The sequence below is a fragment of the Bradysia coprophila genome, unplaced genomic scaffold (genome assembly GCF_014529535.1).
Source record: "Bradysia coprophila strain Holo2 unplaced genomic scaffold, BU_Bcop_v1 contig_138, whole genome shotgun sequence".
In the NCBI taxonomy this organism is placed as follows: Eukaryota; Metazoa; Arthropoda; class Insecta; order Diptera; family Sciaridae; genus Bradysia; species Bradysia coprophila.
The window spans coordinates 7,657,292-7,677,880 of record NW_023503409.1 but is presented as its reverse complement, the minus strand read 5'-3'; the positions used below and the strand labels follow the sequence as shown (position 1 = coordinate 7,677,880).

Here is a 20,589-nt window from a genome sequence, read left to right as displayed (position 1 = left end):
AAATATTAAATAATATTTGGAAATCTGTCTTAATGTTAATTATGATGTTATAGTGAATGAGAGCTTTTGTTTTATGATTACACGATGATGAGAGCTGCTTGTGAGAAGTTGCAAACAGTCTATAAACAAGCACTTAGTGAAATTGGATGGATCAATGACTATACGCCATAAATGTACGTGTAATCTATACATAATAATAATAATCTGCTCAAAAGGAAACGTTCCTGATGTTATGTTGTTTCTTGAATTATTATAACTTGTTACGATGTTTTAACGATAGTTTAAGATTTATAAATCACTTCCGATGCCGTGTTATCTTTCAAGAAACACTATAGCCTATTTATTGGAATAAAATCATAGCAAAATTCAATTTAAATATAGTAGCAATGTTAGCTACTCATACTGAGTGCTGTTTATATGTTACATATATACTCTTGTGCTTCTGATGGTTTCAAGTTTTCTCTTCTCATGAATATAATTTTAGTTCAATCGCTATAAAACATACATCAGTATGATGGTTTTAAGTCTATTATTATTGAGTTAAACAAAGTTTTTCCAGTTTAGTCGAAAAGATCTACATTTATAGTACGAAAATAGTTGGAAAATTGTCTTATACCAACATTGTTATGACAAATATTTGCTAAGAATGACTGTATCACATCAATAAAAATTGGATTTGCACCGCCGTTAAAGAAACTATTTTCCCAAGTAAGAGACGAAGATAACTTTTTTCTATAAAGGCATGTCACAATACAAACAAGTTAGACTACAAGATTGTATTGGAATAAGAACTCCAGTTTATGGAGTAAAACTTCACGTAATCACAACCATTATGGCTTTTTTTAAACTGATTTCTTTGCATAGACTACATATCGACACAGGAATCGAACTGGCTCTGGATTGTTGAATTTGATAAATTTTTGATGTCTAAAAGTCTTGCTTTCTATACTCAGCATATAAGGTATACAGACTTTATCTATCGTCTAACACAATAAGTAATTACGTCCTAGAGTAAGGTTACATTGGTTACAAGCCCCCTCTAGGTACGAGCCCTGAATAGAAAATGGTGCAATTCTGTGAGTGGGAGAAAACTCATAATAGAAATGTAGGGAACTCATAACCGGTACGATTACCCTATTACTCATTTTAAATTTTGTGATTTTAACCTTTTAACTGGCTTAAGTATGGTGTCCAATCAACAAAACGTCCTTCGTGAGAGAGCGAGCTGTCAAATTAACAAAGCAAAAATTGAAAAAAGTCAATTTTGTCTCTCACACGGAGTACTATTTTGGTAAGTGGAAATCAAGCATTATTGTCGAGGTCGACTTTTATTATTGCACTGCAAAACTAATGAGAAATCTTCACTTTTGTCTTGTAAGTTCTTTGCTTCTTATAGTAACTTTTGCGCAAATTCAACATATTCAGTCCATAAGATCCACAAGACAAATTTGCTCTAAATATACAATTCGTCACATAGAAAAGGCTCGTCGCTTATTTTCATTGTCTATTAAGACTAAACCGTGTCCAAGTTATCAAAATGAAAAAGGGTGACAAATTCGTCCTGATAAAGTTAAAAATAAAAATTTATTCCTTTAAAAAAGGTTTGCAATAATAAATCTCTAAAATCAAATCGACCAACTCGACTCTGTTGGCCCAATTCATCTGATTGTCACACTTCCATGGGGTGAGGTGTTGCACTGAGATCAACGATTATTCTCACTTCAATTTCCATACCAAATCGATATCGTATGTGCTCAGCATACTCATCGTATCGTAGAATTGCAAAACCTTCGACTGTGTTGCCATTAATTCTCCAGGACCAATCTCCTATATTGACAACTGCAGAGCATGTCATATAGGTGTCCATGTCATATGGATTATGAGAAGAAAGATCAGCGCTTCCCTTATATTTTAAATGCAGCCAGTTTCTTTCAAGTCTCTCCAAATCCTCTTGTGACATATGTAAAAAGGCCGGGGATCTTACTCGATAAGTGGCATTGTCGACATGAAATGGAGGAATATCATGTACGTCTGTGTATGTAGATTCCCTTTTAAATCTTACCGGTGATATCACTTCCATTTTAGAAAGAAATTCGACAGCTGAACTCATTGTTGGTTTACTAAAGAAGCACGTCTAATTTGGTCAAAATGTTATCGGAAAATAAAATATGTTCAAATTTGCCTACTTCCGTAAAAAATTGGTTAATTTTAATGATTCGACTTAGAGAAATCATTGGTTATTATGATTTGATTCAGTTTACACGAATGTTTTTCATGGAACTGGGTCGAATTTAATTTTGATCATTTGTTTCGTCGTTTCGTGCATAAACATTACTGGCGAGAACAGTCTTGAGTGCGTAAGATTCGTAGTATTTCGTACGAAAAAATGTGGTCTCAATGAAATATTCGGACGACAAGAGCAATTGTCTCAATAGTCCATATGCAAAAGGAGGTACACACATCTTACAAGAAAAAAAATCACAATTCATCGTGCACATGAAAAGTTCTTCGCTACAACTTAAGAAAACTTTTTAGCTACAGTTCATCATCCCGACCGTTACCCTATATCTATATCTTTGAGCATGTGCTACAACGAATACAAAGAAAAGGCAAAATAATCCTCAAATTATCAGAAAACAAACAAACAAAAAGAAGCAAAATAATAAGAAAAATTATGAATGTGTAAGCCCAGACATGAATGTCATCAACCGAACATCAGGTGTAAGTACTCCCTTCTTATGTTCGACTAAACATTACTGTGTATATATGTGTGTTCTCTCGCACAAAAAAGAAATCTTTCATTTGCGTTTAATCTTTACAAATGATTTCTATCTTCTTAGCCTTAATGGTAATTCCATCTCATTTTTAAAACCTTCAGAATATCGTTCAAAGAATACATAAACAACTAGGTTTGGAACAAAGTACCCGCACATGACATCAATTTAGTGTTTCAACAAAATGACAACATTTTGACTTATATATATGTGGGGCCTTTGGATTGGTACTGGAGGCGGGGCTGTTAAAGCCATTTCCATCCGTTTGTATGTTTTAGCTTTAGTAGAGTGTAATTGAATATGTAGCTGGGGTAGATGGTTACAAACGTTATGCTCAACTCTTTCATACTCTGTCGTATACGAACCCTTACGCTGCCGGTATAATAAATCCAATTTCTCTTTAAACGAAATAAACGGAGATATGTTATTTTAGGACGTTTTGTATGTTGTAGGAATTGAGATTTTACTACGCAAGTAAAACATCCTGAAATTCTTCTAATTCGGAAAAATTCAATTTAAAACATTGACAGAATATTTTTGGTAAAATTTCCATACAATTGAATTGTCTAACAACAGCAATAAAACGTTGCGTTGGATGTTAAATTTGTCAGAAAATGTTTTAACCAAAATTTTCACAATTTGTGTTGCTGTTTTTTTGTTTGTTTGTTGCGAACCATTAATTTCTCATAGAACTGACAATCGCTTATGCCTTTTAGATTCTGAGAAGCATTTAAGCACTTGCACGATGTAATCAATCTTCGTTGTGTTTCTGTATACCCGCAAAAATGGGAACAATGGTGGCTAACGAACCCTGATGAAACACTTTTCCTCATTATTATTATTTTTTTGTCTTCATCTATTACGCTACATTTGCTTGCTAATGTGAAATTATTCGGTTATAGAAACTAGTGGTGTAATGGATCACGAAAATACTTTATTTCCATCCATAGGTCCCGCTTTGTTTTGGATAAGAACGTATCGGATAGTCAAAATGTTATAAATACATCTGAAGGACGTTAATAAAATGTTAAGTTTGAATAGTGAAACGATGTCGATTACATTGTCCTTTGGGTTTTGTGTTTGAAGGGAAATAGACTCATTACTGATTAAATTGCATATCCCTCTAAGACTTCTTTATACTGGGATTTTGTAGACCTCATCGGTCTAATTGATTGTGGAATCTGAATATTTTATTTAAAAAAAAAAAGAGAACAACGACAAAAAACAAAATTTATGGAAATTACATCGGCGGCGGTGCCAGAGGATCATTTTTCCCAATTTAAAAACCTGAAACACATTTCAATTCTCCAAAGTCTTTAGTCATTTTTCCGTTCAAATGTAACAGACAAATCAGTAGCTAAAGAGAAAACCATGGAGGATATCTGCTATGCAATCCCTAAATGGTGCGACAACAACAAATTGAAAATTATGATTGTGAGTCACCATCAGTTATTTGTAGAACCATTTCTTCTAATTAAACATCTTTTTCCATTACAACTTCGCCAAATTATTATTTATTTTGCTAAGTCCCATCCTCCTCACTGTTGTATGTACTAATTTGCACATACAAAAAGGATCTCTACTCGGAGATTTATTGATTTTTTTCTTTCATTTATTATCGTGCGAACACAAAAATTGCAAATATTTCCGCCGGCAGAAATCCATGTTGACTTTACCTTTTTCATCAATCTATGGGGAATAAAACACTCACCCAAATCATTTGCTTTAATTGCGGTTAATCAACACCAATAATTTATGTATTGTCACGTTGAGACCAACATTGTCTCAGCTCGTATAATATATTTTGTTGGATTTTCCGACAGTTTTATGAAAACCTTTTCGTGTATATCTTTCAGTGTGCTTGGTAATAGGTGTGAGAATTTATGTCAGGTCGGAAAGCAGTTTGATTTTCTTCGATGTTTCATAACAGTCCTTGCATTTTAAAATTTTCACATCTTGGTCGTTTTTTACATGATACAATGCTACATTGCAAAAATCGAACGATGGGTTACAGTTCTTGTACATGTTTCTGTGTTTCTACCTCAGTATGACTGATTATATTACATTAGTCTTCGTTGTGAATAACGGATGGATAGCCGTTTCTGAAGGATTTTATAGATTCATCAATAAATTAATAATAGTCTGAGATAGTCGGACTCTAAACGATACTGAGATAGTAACAGCGTCGACGGAAAGGAACATTTAGAAGTTGATGTCATCTGTTGATAAAACCTTACAACAAAAGAAGTACTAGATCCAATAATTTCGACAAGTTAATTACTCCAATTTTGAAACATGCTGCGGCCGACATTAAAATTACGAAATGGTTGACCCATATTTTCGAATTCAGATCAATGCGAGGATATTTTATTGAACAAATGAACCGATGTCAGCACATCGTTACTTAGAATAATGTTTTGCATCAAAATCGTTGGTCACTAACGGTGGTTGAATATATTGGTATGTGACTAGACAATTTTACGACTTCAATTTTTTAAGATCTTTTTAAGATTTTTTAAGGATCTTTATAGTCCAGCCCCTTGTGTCAGAAAAAGTCGTCTCGCTCGCTTTATGTTTTTCGAATTTTTCTTTATCTCATGTGATTCAGCATGAAAAACTATGGAACTAATTTTTTTTCTGGAAAATGGAAAATCGCTTTTCCGGCCGGAAAAGCGGTTTATATGAAAAAAATTAAAAGTCAAATATCTACCGAACGCGATAACTTTTTTGAAAAATTCTTTTTCCTTGAAAGCCTGATTCAATACCAACATTTCGAGGAACAACTTTTTTTTTCTGTAAAATAAAATGGCGTCGATATAGGAGTCTTCCCAAAAAATGACCCGGAAAATTCATAAACTTTGAGTTCACCTCACACCGTCAATTCGAAACTGATTTCAATAAATGAGGGTTCTTTAGAAAGCTAGAGTCAGTACCTTTCGAATGCTGCCCGGGATTCACGCCGTTTCATGGATATTGAGATATAAGCCAGGATTTCCACGGTTCCTAGAACTGATATTTTCCAACATTCTTTGGTATTTATTTCTGAGCAAAATAGTGCCGCATAATTAATGTTTGCTGATAAGTTTTGAAGAATAGCCTGTCCACATCGTTTTGGAATTGAATCCTAGTCACAAAACTAGCTCAGGATGTTGTGGATGCCATTCGATACCCAAATTTGTATAACTCGTCAAAGTAAACCCTATTTATGCACTAAACTACTTTCGATTCGACAATTTAACACCAGAAGTGTTTTAAATGGTGATAACTAACTGCACCATATACATTCCATTTGTGTTAAGCACCTTCCTGTTGTTCCATCGTCTTCCCAGCTCTAGAACCTATAGATTTCTCGCATTTTTATCGGATTTTTTTCATGTTTTTCTGGATTTATGTCATTATTGAGGTAATGAGGGGTCAGTTCCTATCAACTGATCATTCCTTATGGGTCCTCCAACTTCTAGGTTCTAGAAATCTTAGAAGTCTGAAATTATACCAGTATCCTGTGTTATCCTGAGTTATTAAAAGGTGATCGAAAACTTTATGTTTTTGGAAATCAGCGATAGGTGTATCAGTTGCCTCAAAAAATATAAAATACAGATAAAACTAGAAGTAATACTAAAGACTTCAGATTTTTAGAACCTAGAAGTTGAAGGACCTATAAGGAATGATCAGTTGATAGGAACTGACCTCTAATTACCTCAATAATGACATAAATCCAGAAAAACATGAAAAAAAAATTCGATAAAAATGCGAGAAATCTTTAGGTTCTAGAGTTGAAAAGACGGTGGAACATCAGGAAGGTGCTTAAGACAAATGGAATGTATATGGTGCAGTTAGTTATCACCATTTAAAAGACTTCTGGTGTTAAATTGTCGAATTGATAGTAGTTTAGTGCAAAAATAGGGTTTACTCTGACGAGTTATATAAATTTGGGTATTGAATGGCATCCACAACATCCTGAGCTAGTTTTGTGACTAGGATTCAATTCTAAAATGATGTGGACAGGCTATTCTTCAAAATTCATCAGCAAAAATTAATCATGCGTCACTATTTTGCTCAGAAATAAATACCAAAGAATGTTGGAAAATGGAAGATTCCTATATCGACGCCATTTTATTTTACAGAAAAAAAAGTTGTTCCACGAAATGTTGGTATTGAATCAGGCTTTCAAGGAAAAAAAAGAATTTTTCAAAAAAGTTATCGCGTTCGGTAGATATTTGACTTTTAATTTTTTCATATAAACCGCTTTTACGGCCGGAAAAGCGATTTTCCATTTTCCAGAAAAAAAATTATTTCCATAGTTTTTCATGCTCAATCACATGAGATAAAGAAAAAATTCGAAAAACTTAAAGCGAGCGGATTGACACAAGGGGCTGGACTATTAAATAGGCTAGACAGAGTTATATTATTAGGCAATGTTTTGCTTTTTAATTTTTTGAATATAGACTGAAGAATGGTCTAAACAATGCCCGAAATATAGCGAAGACAGAACGTAGTTTTATTCAATTAGAAACGCCGCTAGAATCCAACAAAAATACAATACAATTTCTGCATCATTGGCGAATGAACTCAAACACATGATTAGGCAAGTCACTAAAAATATCATGGATACAATATAAATCATCAGTCGATATTTATGGAATTATCAGTCGAAATTTATCGGTTATCAGTCGATATTTATCGGTTATCAGTCGATAATTATCGGTTATCAGTCGATAATTATCGGTTATCAGTCGATAATTATCGGTTATCAGTCGATATTTGAATTAATAATTATAGAAAGGGCACCTGTGTCCAATTAGGGAATTATAGGAAATATGAAATTTCATTTATTTAGGTTCATTTTCAATAGGCTAACGATGTGTTTTCTTCATCGACACTATTCGAAACGAAATTAAATCAAAGAAATTTCATTTTTCTTAGAATTCGCTAATTGGACACATGTCCTCTTTCAACATTTAGATCTTCATTTATCGATCATCAGTATCGATTATCTATAAAACATTCGATTGATATTGATTTTATGAAAATATCGATAATCGAATCTAAGGAAAGAATCTATATTTTATCGATCGAATTATCGAACATGTCCATTACATAACAACGGATAAAAATGGAAGCAACGATATATGTGAAACGGTTTAACGTATTGCGTCTATCTATCAATCTGGCCTGAGTTTGAAATTCAATTGTTTATTTGTTTGTTTTATTGTGGTTCTGCTGAGACTTCCGAAAAATGCGTAAAGTATATTGTCGGAAAATGAAATGAAATTGTATTCTTTAAGGGTGAAACAAGCTAAAATATTTTCCGTGAAATGGCTCTCTAAGGGTGTATCTTCCGCAACATTTCACGATTTACTCTTAATTGAACTTATTTGAGTTTGTTAAGTACTTGTGTAACTGTATCAAATAGATTAAATCTGAAAAACCAATTGTAAATGTATGGAAATACACAGACGGTATATTTTCCAGGAAATGTCGAATGAATCGTTTGAAAATTTTGTTAATAAAATGAAATTTTCAGAATCATTAAAACTTAAGTTCAGTCAGTTTGATCCGGATGTTTTATTTATCCTGTCAAATATATAATATGCGTGTGCAGAGGCACGTATAAATTTCTTGAATCGTGAAATATTTTCACAATGAAAAATTTCGGATGCCTAACATGTTCGCATTTTAATCAAACATTTCAAAAAATAAATCTAATAAATTGATTGAGCCAGAAAGCGGAAAATGAATTTAGCTCCAGTCATCATTTTCGAAATATGTTTTCAATGAAAAATCATTTTCTTTGCTGTTTTTGTAATATGTTACAAGGTTCAAAATTAAATTCTTTACATTCAAATAAGTGGTAAGCAAAAGGGCTCCGTGTACTTTTCAGGGGTCAATATGGTTGTAAAATAAAGCTACGTTCCACGCATCAACACTTCAATTTGATTTTCTTAACTAATGTTTAAATAGCGCCTTTAAGCATGCGTTAGGAAATGGGTATTTATAGCAACGAGTGCAAATTACTTTATTAGCTATGATGCAACCCTGCATCATAATTTGCAAAATTTAAATGCCTCTGTAGGCATGTTCGATAATTCATTCGATTGATAAAATATCGATTATTTCCTAAGAATCGATTATCGATATTTTTAGAAGGTCAATATCAATCGAATGTTTTATCGATAATCGAATGTAAATGTCGACCGATAATCGGTAATTGTCGACCGATAATCGGTAAATGTCGACTGATAATCGGTAAATGTCGACCGATAATCGGTAAATGTCGACCGATAATCGGTAAATGTCGACCGATAATCGGTAAATGTCGACAGATAATCGGTAAATTTGGACTGATAATTCGATTAATCAGTCGATATTTATCGATTATCGATAAAACATTCGATTGATATTGTATCGATTATTTGGAAATTTTATCATCGATTGATAATATTTTTCAGGGAACATGCCTATGCCTCTGTTGCATTAATCGTTGTATGAATCTCGATGCAAAGTTCTTTATTAGGCTCACGATGTGTGTCATATAATTACACGTCTATAGAGCGTAATAAAGTACTTTGCACTCGATGTGATAAATACCCATTATGTAGCCGAATGCTAAATGCACTTAAAATTAGTGTGAGAAAACGCTTCTCGCACGCTATCGAATGTATCAGTGAAAAAATCTTTGACCATTTTAAACACATGCCTGGCAAGATGTGGATTATGGTCCTAAATGTCAGTTTTGAGCAATGAGTGAAACGTCAGTTCATCACTAACTTTGTGGCAATTTAACCACAATATTGTTTGAAGTATCGTTTAGTGTTTCATGCGGTCTTAATGGGGTGCCGCCTAGTTGTAATGATAATGATCAACCGATGTGATTTAAATCATTCTACATATTGTGTCAACATATACTACATGTACCACACGTGTATTAAATGTACGAATTATTCTAACTTGTTAACGCATGTGATGGAATGAATTTAATTGAATTATTAAAAGGCATGAAACAAAAAAGAAAAAAAATTTGTATTTTCGGTCACTGTAAATTAGAGCACAGTTGCTACTTTCATGTTGCCGTTTGCATGTTATCAAATATTTCACTGCATTGAAATGGAAATAATAATAAATTCAGTGTAAATACTAAAATATTCAACCCTTTTCAATTTCCCACTTTTCCCATTGACATTCACATTTGTTTTTATGGCGCACCCATCCTGCGTATATGTTTAAATAAACAAATTTCATTCACACGGCAAACAAATTTCAGCTGCGTTTCACAGGAAAGAAGTCAATTCCCCAATTTCTTTGAAATGATAATTCAATTATCGATAGATATACCTGCCATCACCCGATTTTGGTGGAACGATGTAAAGGTATGAAGTGTTTATTCAAAGAATCAGAATATTTTCCAAATATCTTGGCATTCCGACATTCACTTCCCTTCTCGCAGCAACAACGGCACAATTTTCTTTTAACGGAATAGACAAACACAAAGAATACCGACAGCCAACAGTACTATATAATGTATGGCAGGGAACTATATTTTACACATGACGCAATCACACATCACCTTATCAATGGAGAAAACGAGTTGAGTTTCTTGTTTCATCGCTGGGAAGCGAAATGTTTTTGTTTAATTAAATTGTCCGATATAACAAGAAGTATGCAAGTTGTTGGTATAAAAAGGAAAAATAGGAAAGCCAAACGATTTTTTCATATGGAATTAATTGAATCTGAAATCTGGGTGTATTATCCCACCCAGGTGAAATAATCGTTTCTACAATCTTCCATTCCATTTGTATCTAGGTACCGTAAATTTTTATCTTTAACATCACTGTTATCGATACCCTCCTCTCACGAACCGCAAATAACGAACTGGGAAAACGTATGTCAAATGAGAATATATAAATGTCCTACGCCCAATACACTCAAAATATTGGGCTCCATTTCGCAAACGATTTAATAGGCTTCAGTAGTACTTACTTATTCAACGAATTGTACATTTAAAATAATAAAATACTTGGATTCATCATCGACATGAAGGGTACGATATAAAAATCGTTTAAGTGATATTCGAATTCAATGATTACATTTTATTCAAATGTTTGAATGTATAAAACGAAATTCGTCTGAAGAGGGTTGAACGTACGAACCGATCAAGATGAGGCGATATATAACACCTCAAGCTTTTTTTTACTGAGGGATTTTTGTCAATAGATATTCATCGTTATCACAAAAAAAGGAAAAAAATATGCGTTTTAGTGTACGTTTCCTTTGCGAAATGTTTTTTTTCTATCTTTTCTGATGTATGTCAAAACTTACACAAATTCAAATTCAAATTTATCAAAAAAAAATTATTTTTAGATGTTATTGTTTGCGTGTGTGTTTTCTCTATATTGTGCACGAGATTTTATCGACTGGAAATAATTGATGGAAATTAGAATTACGTCATAGATGCTTATGCTATATATATACACATTTTTCGGATACGTATTGTGTTTCAGTCGAGGGGGAAGCAACACGACGAAATGCTATTTACTTTAACGGATTTCAGATAGTCTGTTAGTTATCGGCAGCTCATCATATTTTGTAGGCGACACTTTCATCTGTTAATGTCATCACCGACAAAAATTGACCATGAACTCATCCGGCTAACACTTCCGAGGGGACATTCATAAAGTGGGCACGATACGATTTAAATGACGAATTTCAGACCCCCCTTTCACGCAAAAATGTTTGGAAAATCTTTTCGAAACCGTATGGAGCTTTGGAAAACCACCCCTCCAACACTACTTTGTGAATGACCCCTTGTTACGATGAAATACTTTGTTTCAATCTGCTGAAAACAATTTGTTCAAAAGAATTAATAGATTCGGTAGAAAATGAAACCAAACCGACGTGCTCGCCGTCCGTCAAATGCTTAACTCTTCTTTTGATATTTAGGTTTTATTGAAATTTTAGATGAATCTTCACAGCGAATAGACTACAAAACCAATCTAGCGAACAGAAAAGTTCTTCTAGCTACTAGAATCTGAGTTCTTAACGCACTCACTGCAGCTTTGGCTGCAACTAAGCCACATCCATTTGTGACATATGGAGATCTTATTCTTAACCGAAAATCATAAAAAAGCTCGGGATGTGACAACAAGTCAATGAAAATAAGGTTTGTTTTTCGATCCGTTTTTATTCATGATACCATTGTAACACAACTAAGATGTCGATGTAGAATTTGTGATAGCATTCAAAGCCTTCTCAAGCTGCCTGCCGAAACTCTTAGATACTCCGTAGCCCATGTTTCTTATTATTTCTTGCTGTAACCGTCCCGTAGCTAGAGAAAGAAAAGCTGCAAATCTAGCTAGAAGTCTCTGAAGCTGTTCAGGATCATTGGCTTCCAAATTTTCTATAAATAATTTTGATTGCGAAAAGAAGTCTTCCTCGAAATCTTTGACACGATCTGCAGTGCCACATATTTGGAATGGTGCCTGTTTATAGTAATTTTGATTGTTAGACGTTAATCCATGGAAACTGTTCGGATAATAGTTCGGAGAATTTCCACCATTTGGACCAACGTTCATGAAACCGTCTCTGTTCAAGACACGTGCTTCGAATGGACAACGGTTAATTGGAATCTGTGCGTTATTAACTCCCAGTCTGTAGTTGTGAGCGTCTGAATATGCAAACATTCTTGCTTGAAGTAAACGATCGGGTCCTGGCTCGATTCCCGGTACCATGTGCCCCGGACAAAATGCAATTTGTTCCACTTCAGCGAAATAATTGTCTGGATTTCTGTCTAAGACAAAGTTACCGACAGTTATCATCGGAACATCCAACCAAGCCTTTGTTATATCGAATGGGTCTCCTTTATATTTCTTAGCCTCCTTTTCAGTCATTACTTGTATTTTGAATGTCCAACTGGGCCATTCACCGCTAGCAATACTATCAAAAAGTTCCTGAATTAAGTAGTCCGGATTCTGACCAGAAATCAGTGCAGCATCCTCTAATGTTTTAAAGAATGGTTTGTCCACAATATCTGAGAACCAATGAAATCTTGCGTAAACGTAACCACCCTTTGCATCGACTAACTTGAATATATTAATTGCGTGTCCATCGATAAACCTAAATTGAGTTTCATAAGATAAATAACCTCACTTGCATGGGTAGTACAGTAGTATACCTATACGATTTGGGAAACATTGCATCCGAGAAAAACTGTAACGTAAAATATGTCGACTCAAGGCCTTGCACAAGGAAGTCGAACAAAGCATTAGCGTCAAGGCAATGCGTCTGAGGATTGCGCGCGCGCGCATGTACACCATCAGCAAATTTCATTGGATCTCTTGACAGAAATACATCTGTGTTAAAAGCAAGCAAATCATGGATTCCATCCCTTGTGTAAAATTTAATGGCAAATCCGGTAGCATCTAACAATGTATCCGGAGTTCCAGCCTCTGTGTTAGCTCCCGAAAAACGAACCGCTATCTTTGTTTTCCTGCCAAGTTGCAGGAAATCGGCTCTGGTGTATTTGGATATATCGTTTGTGACAATGAAATAGCCTGTGGCACCTGTAAAACACACGATCAAACGTTTTTCCTTGGCACACACAAAATGATAATGGTTCGACAGAAATGTAAATAATTATTTACATTTTTCCATCATAGGACGGATTTATTTGAGCAACTGATCGGTTGCAGCCTTTAACACACCTGCACCCTTTCCATGTACCACCCTTGCGGGTATTCTTTCTCTGTTCAGTTGTTGCAATTTTAGCAATAGGAAATGATCTTGCAAAAGACCATACTGATTATTGACGGCTAACGTTTCTGATACAGAAGGAAAAACGAATCCATCATCGGTCTGCACAAATGCATATGGGTCGAAATCATTCTGCGCGGCGTAATTGGGAAGTTGATTTAGTGTCGCAGAACCGTTACCCACCGCAGTACAAGAAAGCACCTAAACGAATTTCAGAATTCACTTTTAAGTTCACTGTAGAAAAACAACCGTAAATTTGTACCTGTACAAGAAGCAGCACAATTGAAATTAGCAAATTCATTTTATTTTAAGATCATGAGAAAACATACACCTCCTTATATAGCCACAAAATTAGGGAATTATACATTCAGTTTAAAATTACCGATGCTACCGTATAATGCACATCCATTCGAATGAATATTTATCTCTTAAATTTGACTTGTCAAATTACAGAAATTATTATTCAAGGCAGTAAATGCACAGATCGGAAGTGACGCAGACCACGGCTTATTACACGTGAATTCGATCTCCAGCGAGCATTAAGAGTGACATGTGTGACGCAAGTCCTTGTACTTGACGTTTTCACAAATCCACTGATAACGATTTGGAATGGAATAGTGAGACATTGGAAATGGAACTCGTTGTCCGTCCCTACTAGGGACTCCCTAGGAAACTTCAATGTGAAACAGCTATTCGCGCGCGCGGGTGAAGATCATAAACCTTTAAGCAAATTATTTTGCGGATAAAATGTTAGTAAACATAAAGTTTTCCTGGTTGTATTTTTAAAGCTAAGCATTTTGCTATCGAATTTTAAAGTGTGTTCCCTTTACTGTATTACTTTTTCAGTATGCCTTCTATATTCATCGAAATATATGCGAAAATAACTCAGCTCTATTATAGAGGGTCGGCGAAAAATAAACAACGAATTTCGGTATGTTACCGAAAATATCGGTCAAAATATGTGTGTTATATTATACACGAGCTTTATGGTATATTTTAGTTGTCACAAAGTATATATACCTATCGTTACAGTTTGGTTTCATACACAGCAAACAATAATTGATATGACAATCAAGTGTTCTGTTCAGTGAATTTCTGTTGCGATGATTCTGTCTGTACGTAATACTTCATTTTGATTATATTGTTATTCAGAAAAGTTTTGCATAATTTATTAAAATTCAAATGAGTTTAAGTCCTTTTCAAAATGACTTGGCATTAAAAATGGTTTGAAAATTTATTGTACAAAGAGAATAAGACGAACAGATTCCGACTTCAATTATAACTTTCAGTTCTTCGAGAAAGTACGACTGCAAACGTGTATAGGTTGCCTTAATTCACCATGTACAATATTGTACAGTACTTTGTAACCGCAATGGAATTTGCAGAAATTTTTTATTCCTTAGGGGGAGAAAACGCGTGCATAAGCAAATAATACAAACGAATTATTGAATGCAAAAAGTATGTACTATCTACGACAGACTTCGTTTACTACACATAAAAAGTAAGTTTTCTTTTGGAAAATGTATGAAAATTTAGCAAAATATTGGTAAAAGTCCCTGCATCAGTGAGGAATATATGTGGGCGATGGGGCAATTGTCCTACATGAAAAAGTTTGTGGGTTACTATGCATGAAATGAGAGGATAATCTTACCATTTGATTGCGTAGCTGCAACCAAAACTGATTTCTTACATTTAATTTGGCCATGGGTAAAGCCAAAGTCGGCATCTTTCTGGGAAAAACCAATGTCATATTGACAACCAATGGTGACGACAAAACCAAAAGGTTATCTCTGCCTGGAGCCTTCCTATGTAATACCAAATGTATGGTCCAACAAACGAAGTAAAAGATTTTGTATGAAACACAAGACCTCGCACAAGATGTTACTTTAATGAGAGTGACAGATATAATGATTATTACTCAATCCGTTTGCCGTATCTGGAAATCTGAATTCCTTGAATTCTTTAAATCCATTAAAAGATACGCAGTAAACCCGTATCGAGGTAATACTGAATTTAAAGTTCTACTGTACGTATATTTGATTGCACTGTTTGAACTATGCTATAATAAATTCAATGGAATGTTCGTAATAATAAAATATTTAGATTGGCTGTGTGTTTTGTTAAACAAATCAAAAATTTTATTTCGAAATAGTTTTCGTGCCATATTTTATTTGAATACATACCGATCAGCAATGTGGAATACTTTTCATCGGAGTGAATATTCCAGCTATGGCTCGTCGACTATCACACAGGTAGTTCACAAACGAGGAAATATTTATAGCTTTACAGTGGGTCGATGTGAAATTTCTCACTTAATTTATAGCGTAACTGCGACAAATATTTTCTGCATTTTTCAGAGTGCGTTTAAATACCGTGTCACATCTTTTAAGAAGTCAAGTCTGGATAAAAATATATTCGAAACAGTCGAAATGTTGAGATTCTTTTCAAAATGGGAAGTTTGTACATTTTGAAGATAATCTCAAAATTTCAACTTCGGCTGATAGATCTCTTCGTTTGGTGAAACTGATGACGGGAAACGTGAGGAATGGTGGGGAAAAAGTGTGCAAACTAATCGAAACCAACTTCACAATTTCACATAGTAATGAATAAGTGAGTGCGTCCAATTCTTTGACATGAATGCAAATGAACTAAATACGGGGAATTCCCATAGAAGCAAAGTTGGTTGTCATTAGTTTGCACACAAAACCGAACCGTCGATCGTCACGCCAGCGGTCATTTTAGTGATCTATAGAGGTAGATATAAAAAAAAACTTTATGCTGGAGGTACAAGTAGAGTGTGAACTTTTGCATTAGTACTACAATATGGGAAATATTTCTAAGAGAGAGCTGGAGGTACGTAATGCTAGGATAAATATAGGAATTTATTGTCATCATAAACGATTAATTGATTTTATTAAACACTTTTTAACATTGAATCAGGGGACCCTCCTGAATTTAGAATGAGGGATTTTTTTGAAAGTGGACCAGGCTCCGTCGGAGCTATTTTTTCGCGGCGGTTTGTTCATATGCCCAGATAGCCCTTGGCCCCAATAGTCCAAAACCCAGGGGGCTACTCACCATCTTTTCGTCTTCTTCGTGACATCAAAAGATAATAGAAGATGTAATCATATCTTGTAACATCTCTAAGATTTCAAATGATAACAAAAGATGTTTTATTCTTCCACTTGCGAAATTTGAACCGGAACAGATCTTACAACATCTCTGAAACATCCATTGACATCAAAAGATAGTAGAAGATATGTAATCATATCTTGTAACATCTCTGAGATATCAAATGATAACAAAAGATCTTACAACATCTCTGAAACATCCATTGACATCAAAAGATAGTAGAAGATAAGTAATCATATCTTGTAACACCTCTGAGATATCAAATGATAAGAAAAGATCTAACAACATCTCTGAAACATCCATTGACATCAAAAGATAGTAGAAGATTGGTAATCATATCTTGTAACATCTCTGAGATATCAAATGATAAGAAAAGATCTAACAACATCTCTGAAACATCCATTGACATCAAAAGATAGTAGAAGATTGGTAATCATATCTTGTAACATCTCTAATACATCAAATGATAACAAAAGATCTTACAACATCTTTGAAACATCCTTTGACGTCAAAAGATAGTAGAAGATTGGTAATCATATCTTACATCTCTAAGACATCAAATGATAACAAAAGATGTTGTAAGAAGGAAACATATGAGAATCTTAGAAGGAAATCCAATCATGATAAAAACAAAAAAAACGTTTTCAAAGCTGTAATTTTCTAACGAATTTCTTCAATTACACAATATTACAAAGTTTGGAAAGCACTGTTTCTGAAAGAGTCATAGATTTGTTTTCAAACGTCGGCTCTTTGATCGTTGCAATGTATTTTTCGATAGAAATATATTTATGCTTAGTCCCAGCAACACAGCATAATTCACCTCTGGTATTAAAAGTGTAAGAATCACACAACATACCAACACTCCGACCACTGTTACGTTTCACTGAAGCAGATACTTTGCTGTACTCTCGATCTTTAAATGTTTTCCCTTCAGTGTATGCGAAACCTACGACTAATCCAATCAATTCGACCTCATCTTCTTCGTCGTCCTCCGCATCACACCGGCCATGATCTTCTTCAATGTCACCCATCTCACGTTTACCATAGAAAACGCACCATTCTCCGACGGATAGTTCCTCATTTACACTGTAGTCATCACAGCTAGGTACAATTGTACCTCCTAAACATCACACAAACAATTATAACATTAGTATTGATGTACCGTTTATAACTCCCGTCCTCACTTTGTGCATATCCCTCTCCTCCTTTCCTATACAAACACGCATGTCTCACTTTCGCTGTACCCCCCTTTTGCTAGAGGACGGGATTTATGGGCAATCCCTGACTTTGTGTGCAAATCATTTTTTTCAATATAAATTTAGAATGTCACCTGTAGATCTTCCATACTCCTTTTCTTGTACCCGTTGCAAGCGATCACAGCTGAGTTTGAACTTCTCTTTCGATAGCAACCAGCATATTGACGACTTACGTACAACTTTTTCCTTTCCGCTATTGTCAAGAACTATGGCAAAAGGGCTTCCTTCATTTAATCGTACATCGCTTGTCGACCGAACATGTTCATAGTCCCTAAGCAGCAGTTCGCCCGTAATTCCTGGTATGAACGACCATTTTAATATGTAAATACACACCATTTTGCTGTTATAAATAAAAAATTTACCGGATAGAGTTTCAATGTCTTCCCTAATTTCTTCTTCTGGTTCACTATCACCCTCATCGAATTCCAATAAAAAATTTGATTCGCTTTCATCTGAATCGCTGTCCAATTCGTCATTCGATTTTTTCATATCAAATAGATCTGCTTCAGTCACTGGTGTAATTTGGCAATGGAAATCAAGCTTCGATGTACCAATTTGCAAGTTGTTCAATTCAGAAGTGACTGTAGCCTTCGATTTCTCAATTATTGCGATGATTTCTTGGCGACCTAATCTAACAATTCGGTAGCATTCCGAACGGTTTGATGCTTTCGTCTCCTTTTTCTCGAATCTCGGAAATTGAATTTCACCTTTCGATTCGTTGATTATGTCGTTCTGAAGTTGTACTTTTTTTATACGATGAATGATTTCTAGCATGCTACAATTGACAATGGTTGAGTAAGTGGACGTGAATGAACGTACTTGTCTGAATGTTGCTTCGCATGGTTGGCTGCTATACAAATCAGGAATGAAACAATGGCTCGATGGTGTTTCTTCAGAATTGTCAACCATTAATTTCTTGACCAAGGCGTGCGCATTTATTTCGATGCAAGTATAACAGTTAGAGCTTATAAAGTTGTCTTTCAAATTGTAATAGGCTTTCAGCTTCGGTCCGGTCGTTTTGCTTTTCGCAGAATTGAGTATCCACGATCTCCAGGCTCGGAAAAAGAAAACTGAACACCACATCATATATATTCGTTCGGTAGACGTTATTTCGACGTTCATGTATGCATTCAACGCTCTGTTCACTGCTTTCAAATAAAGGACAGTTCCCTCGCTTCCAGGAACGTACTTTATCAAACATTGTATGACTTTGTCAGAACATATTTTTTCAGCCGACAAAAAGTTTTGTCTATCTTTCGGTTCAATGTCGGAACGAACCATCAAATGCTTATCTTTGGACACATGATCGATAAGATACTTTAGGTGACTTTGCGATATAATTTTTGATCCAATCGGGAAAATTCTTGAATATGTCAACAACCGGTTTCGAGCCTTGGTAACGATATGTATTGTATCTTGAGTGAACGTTGTCTCTACGCTTCCTCCACAACTAAACCATTCGCTATCCAAAAATAACCGATTGGCATTTCCAATTCTGCTTAAACATTTCATTGCTTTCAGTGGTCTAGGATCGCCATCTGTAGCGATATTTTCAATTCTGATTGCTTTTTGCTTCAGCTGTTCAGCCTGATATTTCCATCGCCTATATACATTAGCACTTGTAAACGTGCTATCGGTGAGAAAAACCATCAGACAAAATGGAGAAATGTTTTCTGCCATTGGTTGAGCCATTTGAACGTAAACTGTTGACGACATAAAATTGGACGAGTTGTTAAAGTGTTTTTGTATCACCGTAGCGTTGGTTGCAGCAAAGGAAAATGTTATTGGCATTCCATTTTCATCTAGAGGTGGTGCAAATCCGACTAATTGGTTTGTATTTGGATCGTAAGAAATTTTCGCAGTTATTCGTGTAGCATCCTCAGACAGAGAAACTACCAGCGGCAAATTTCTGCTTTCTAAAAAATACAACAGTTCATCTGTCCTTAATTTTCCTTCGATAATGTCTGGTCCATTGTCAGATATATATCGATTCACAGTGGACACGGATGGAAGAGACAATGGAAAATTTGCGTGCAATGTTTCATACGCTAACAATCCAGATATCATCTTGATAAATGCCGCAAACTTCTTAGTTGTATTATCATGGCGATAGCCGTGTTTTTTTCTCGAACAATTCCTTTCAGCAGAATCAATCAAGTTCTTCAACATCCCAGTAAAAGCGCCTGAATTACCAACTCCAACTTCATCTGTGAATGAAATGTCTGTTCACTTATGAATTTTGATCGTAATAATTTTAGATTAACAATTATCTTCGTTGATTTCGAAGTTAGGATTATTTTGATGGATCTTAAAATGTCCATCCAGTTGTGTTGTATCCCAAATTAACCGTTGTTGCTCAGCCGTCGATGCGCATAATTCATAATTTGAACAAAATGGACAAATCATAGTCGCCTTGTATTGAACTGAACCACTACTTTTTTGATTGACTTCCACATGGACGAAATTATCATCCGACAATTTCGTATTAATCAACATTAAATTCTGAAAATCAATTATTCATTTGAAAGTGAGAAACAATTAAAATATACGCTCAGTTCAAATTATATATCTTCTTCTTCTTCTTCTTCTTTTTCAGCCTGTTTCTATCCACTGCTGGATGTAGGCCTCTCCAACTTCTTTCCATTTCGTACGATCCATTGCCATTTGCTGCCAGTTTGTAC

The 20,589-nt window shown here is 34.8% G+C and overlaps 3 protein-coding genes across 4 annotated transcripts in view; all 3 read right to left on the bottom strand.

Annotated features, from left to right (window-relative positions):
• Window positions 1-20,589, bottom strand: part of LOC119073866 (GTP-binding protein RAD) — an 81,798-nt gene that overhangs the window by 46,813 nt on the left and 14,396 nt on the right. The window lies entirely within an intron of this gene.
• LOC119073210 (catalase-like) lies at window positions 11,933-13,821 on the bottom strand. The gene is made up of 4 exons (XM_037178521.1): window positions 13,783-13,821; window positions 13,472-13,721; window positions 12,943-13,330; window positions 11,933-12,884 (listed from the first exon to the last, which is right to left on the bottom strand). The coding sequence occupies exons 1-4, from the start codon at window positions 13,819-13,821 to the stop codon at window positions 11,978-11,980; spliced, it is 1,584 nt and encodes a 527-aa protein (XP_037034416.1). The 3' UTR covers window positions 11,933-11,977.
• LOC119073834 lies at window positions 17,298-20,550 on the bottom strand. The gene is made up of 3 exons (XM_037179645.1): window positions 18,271-20,550; window positions 17,983-18,204; window positions 17,298-17,772 (listed from the first exon to the last, which is right to left on the bottom strand). Exons 1-3 carry the CDS (start codon window positions 20,075-20,077, stop codon window positions 17,330-17,332), a joined length of 2,472 nt encoding a protein of 823 aa, XP_037035540.1. The 5' UTR covers window positions 20,078-20,550; the 3' UTR covers window positions 17,298-17,329.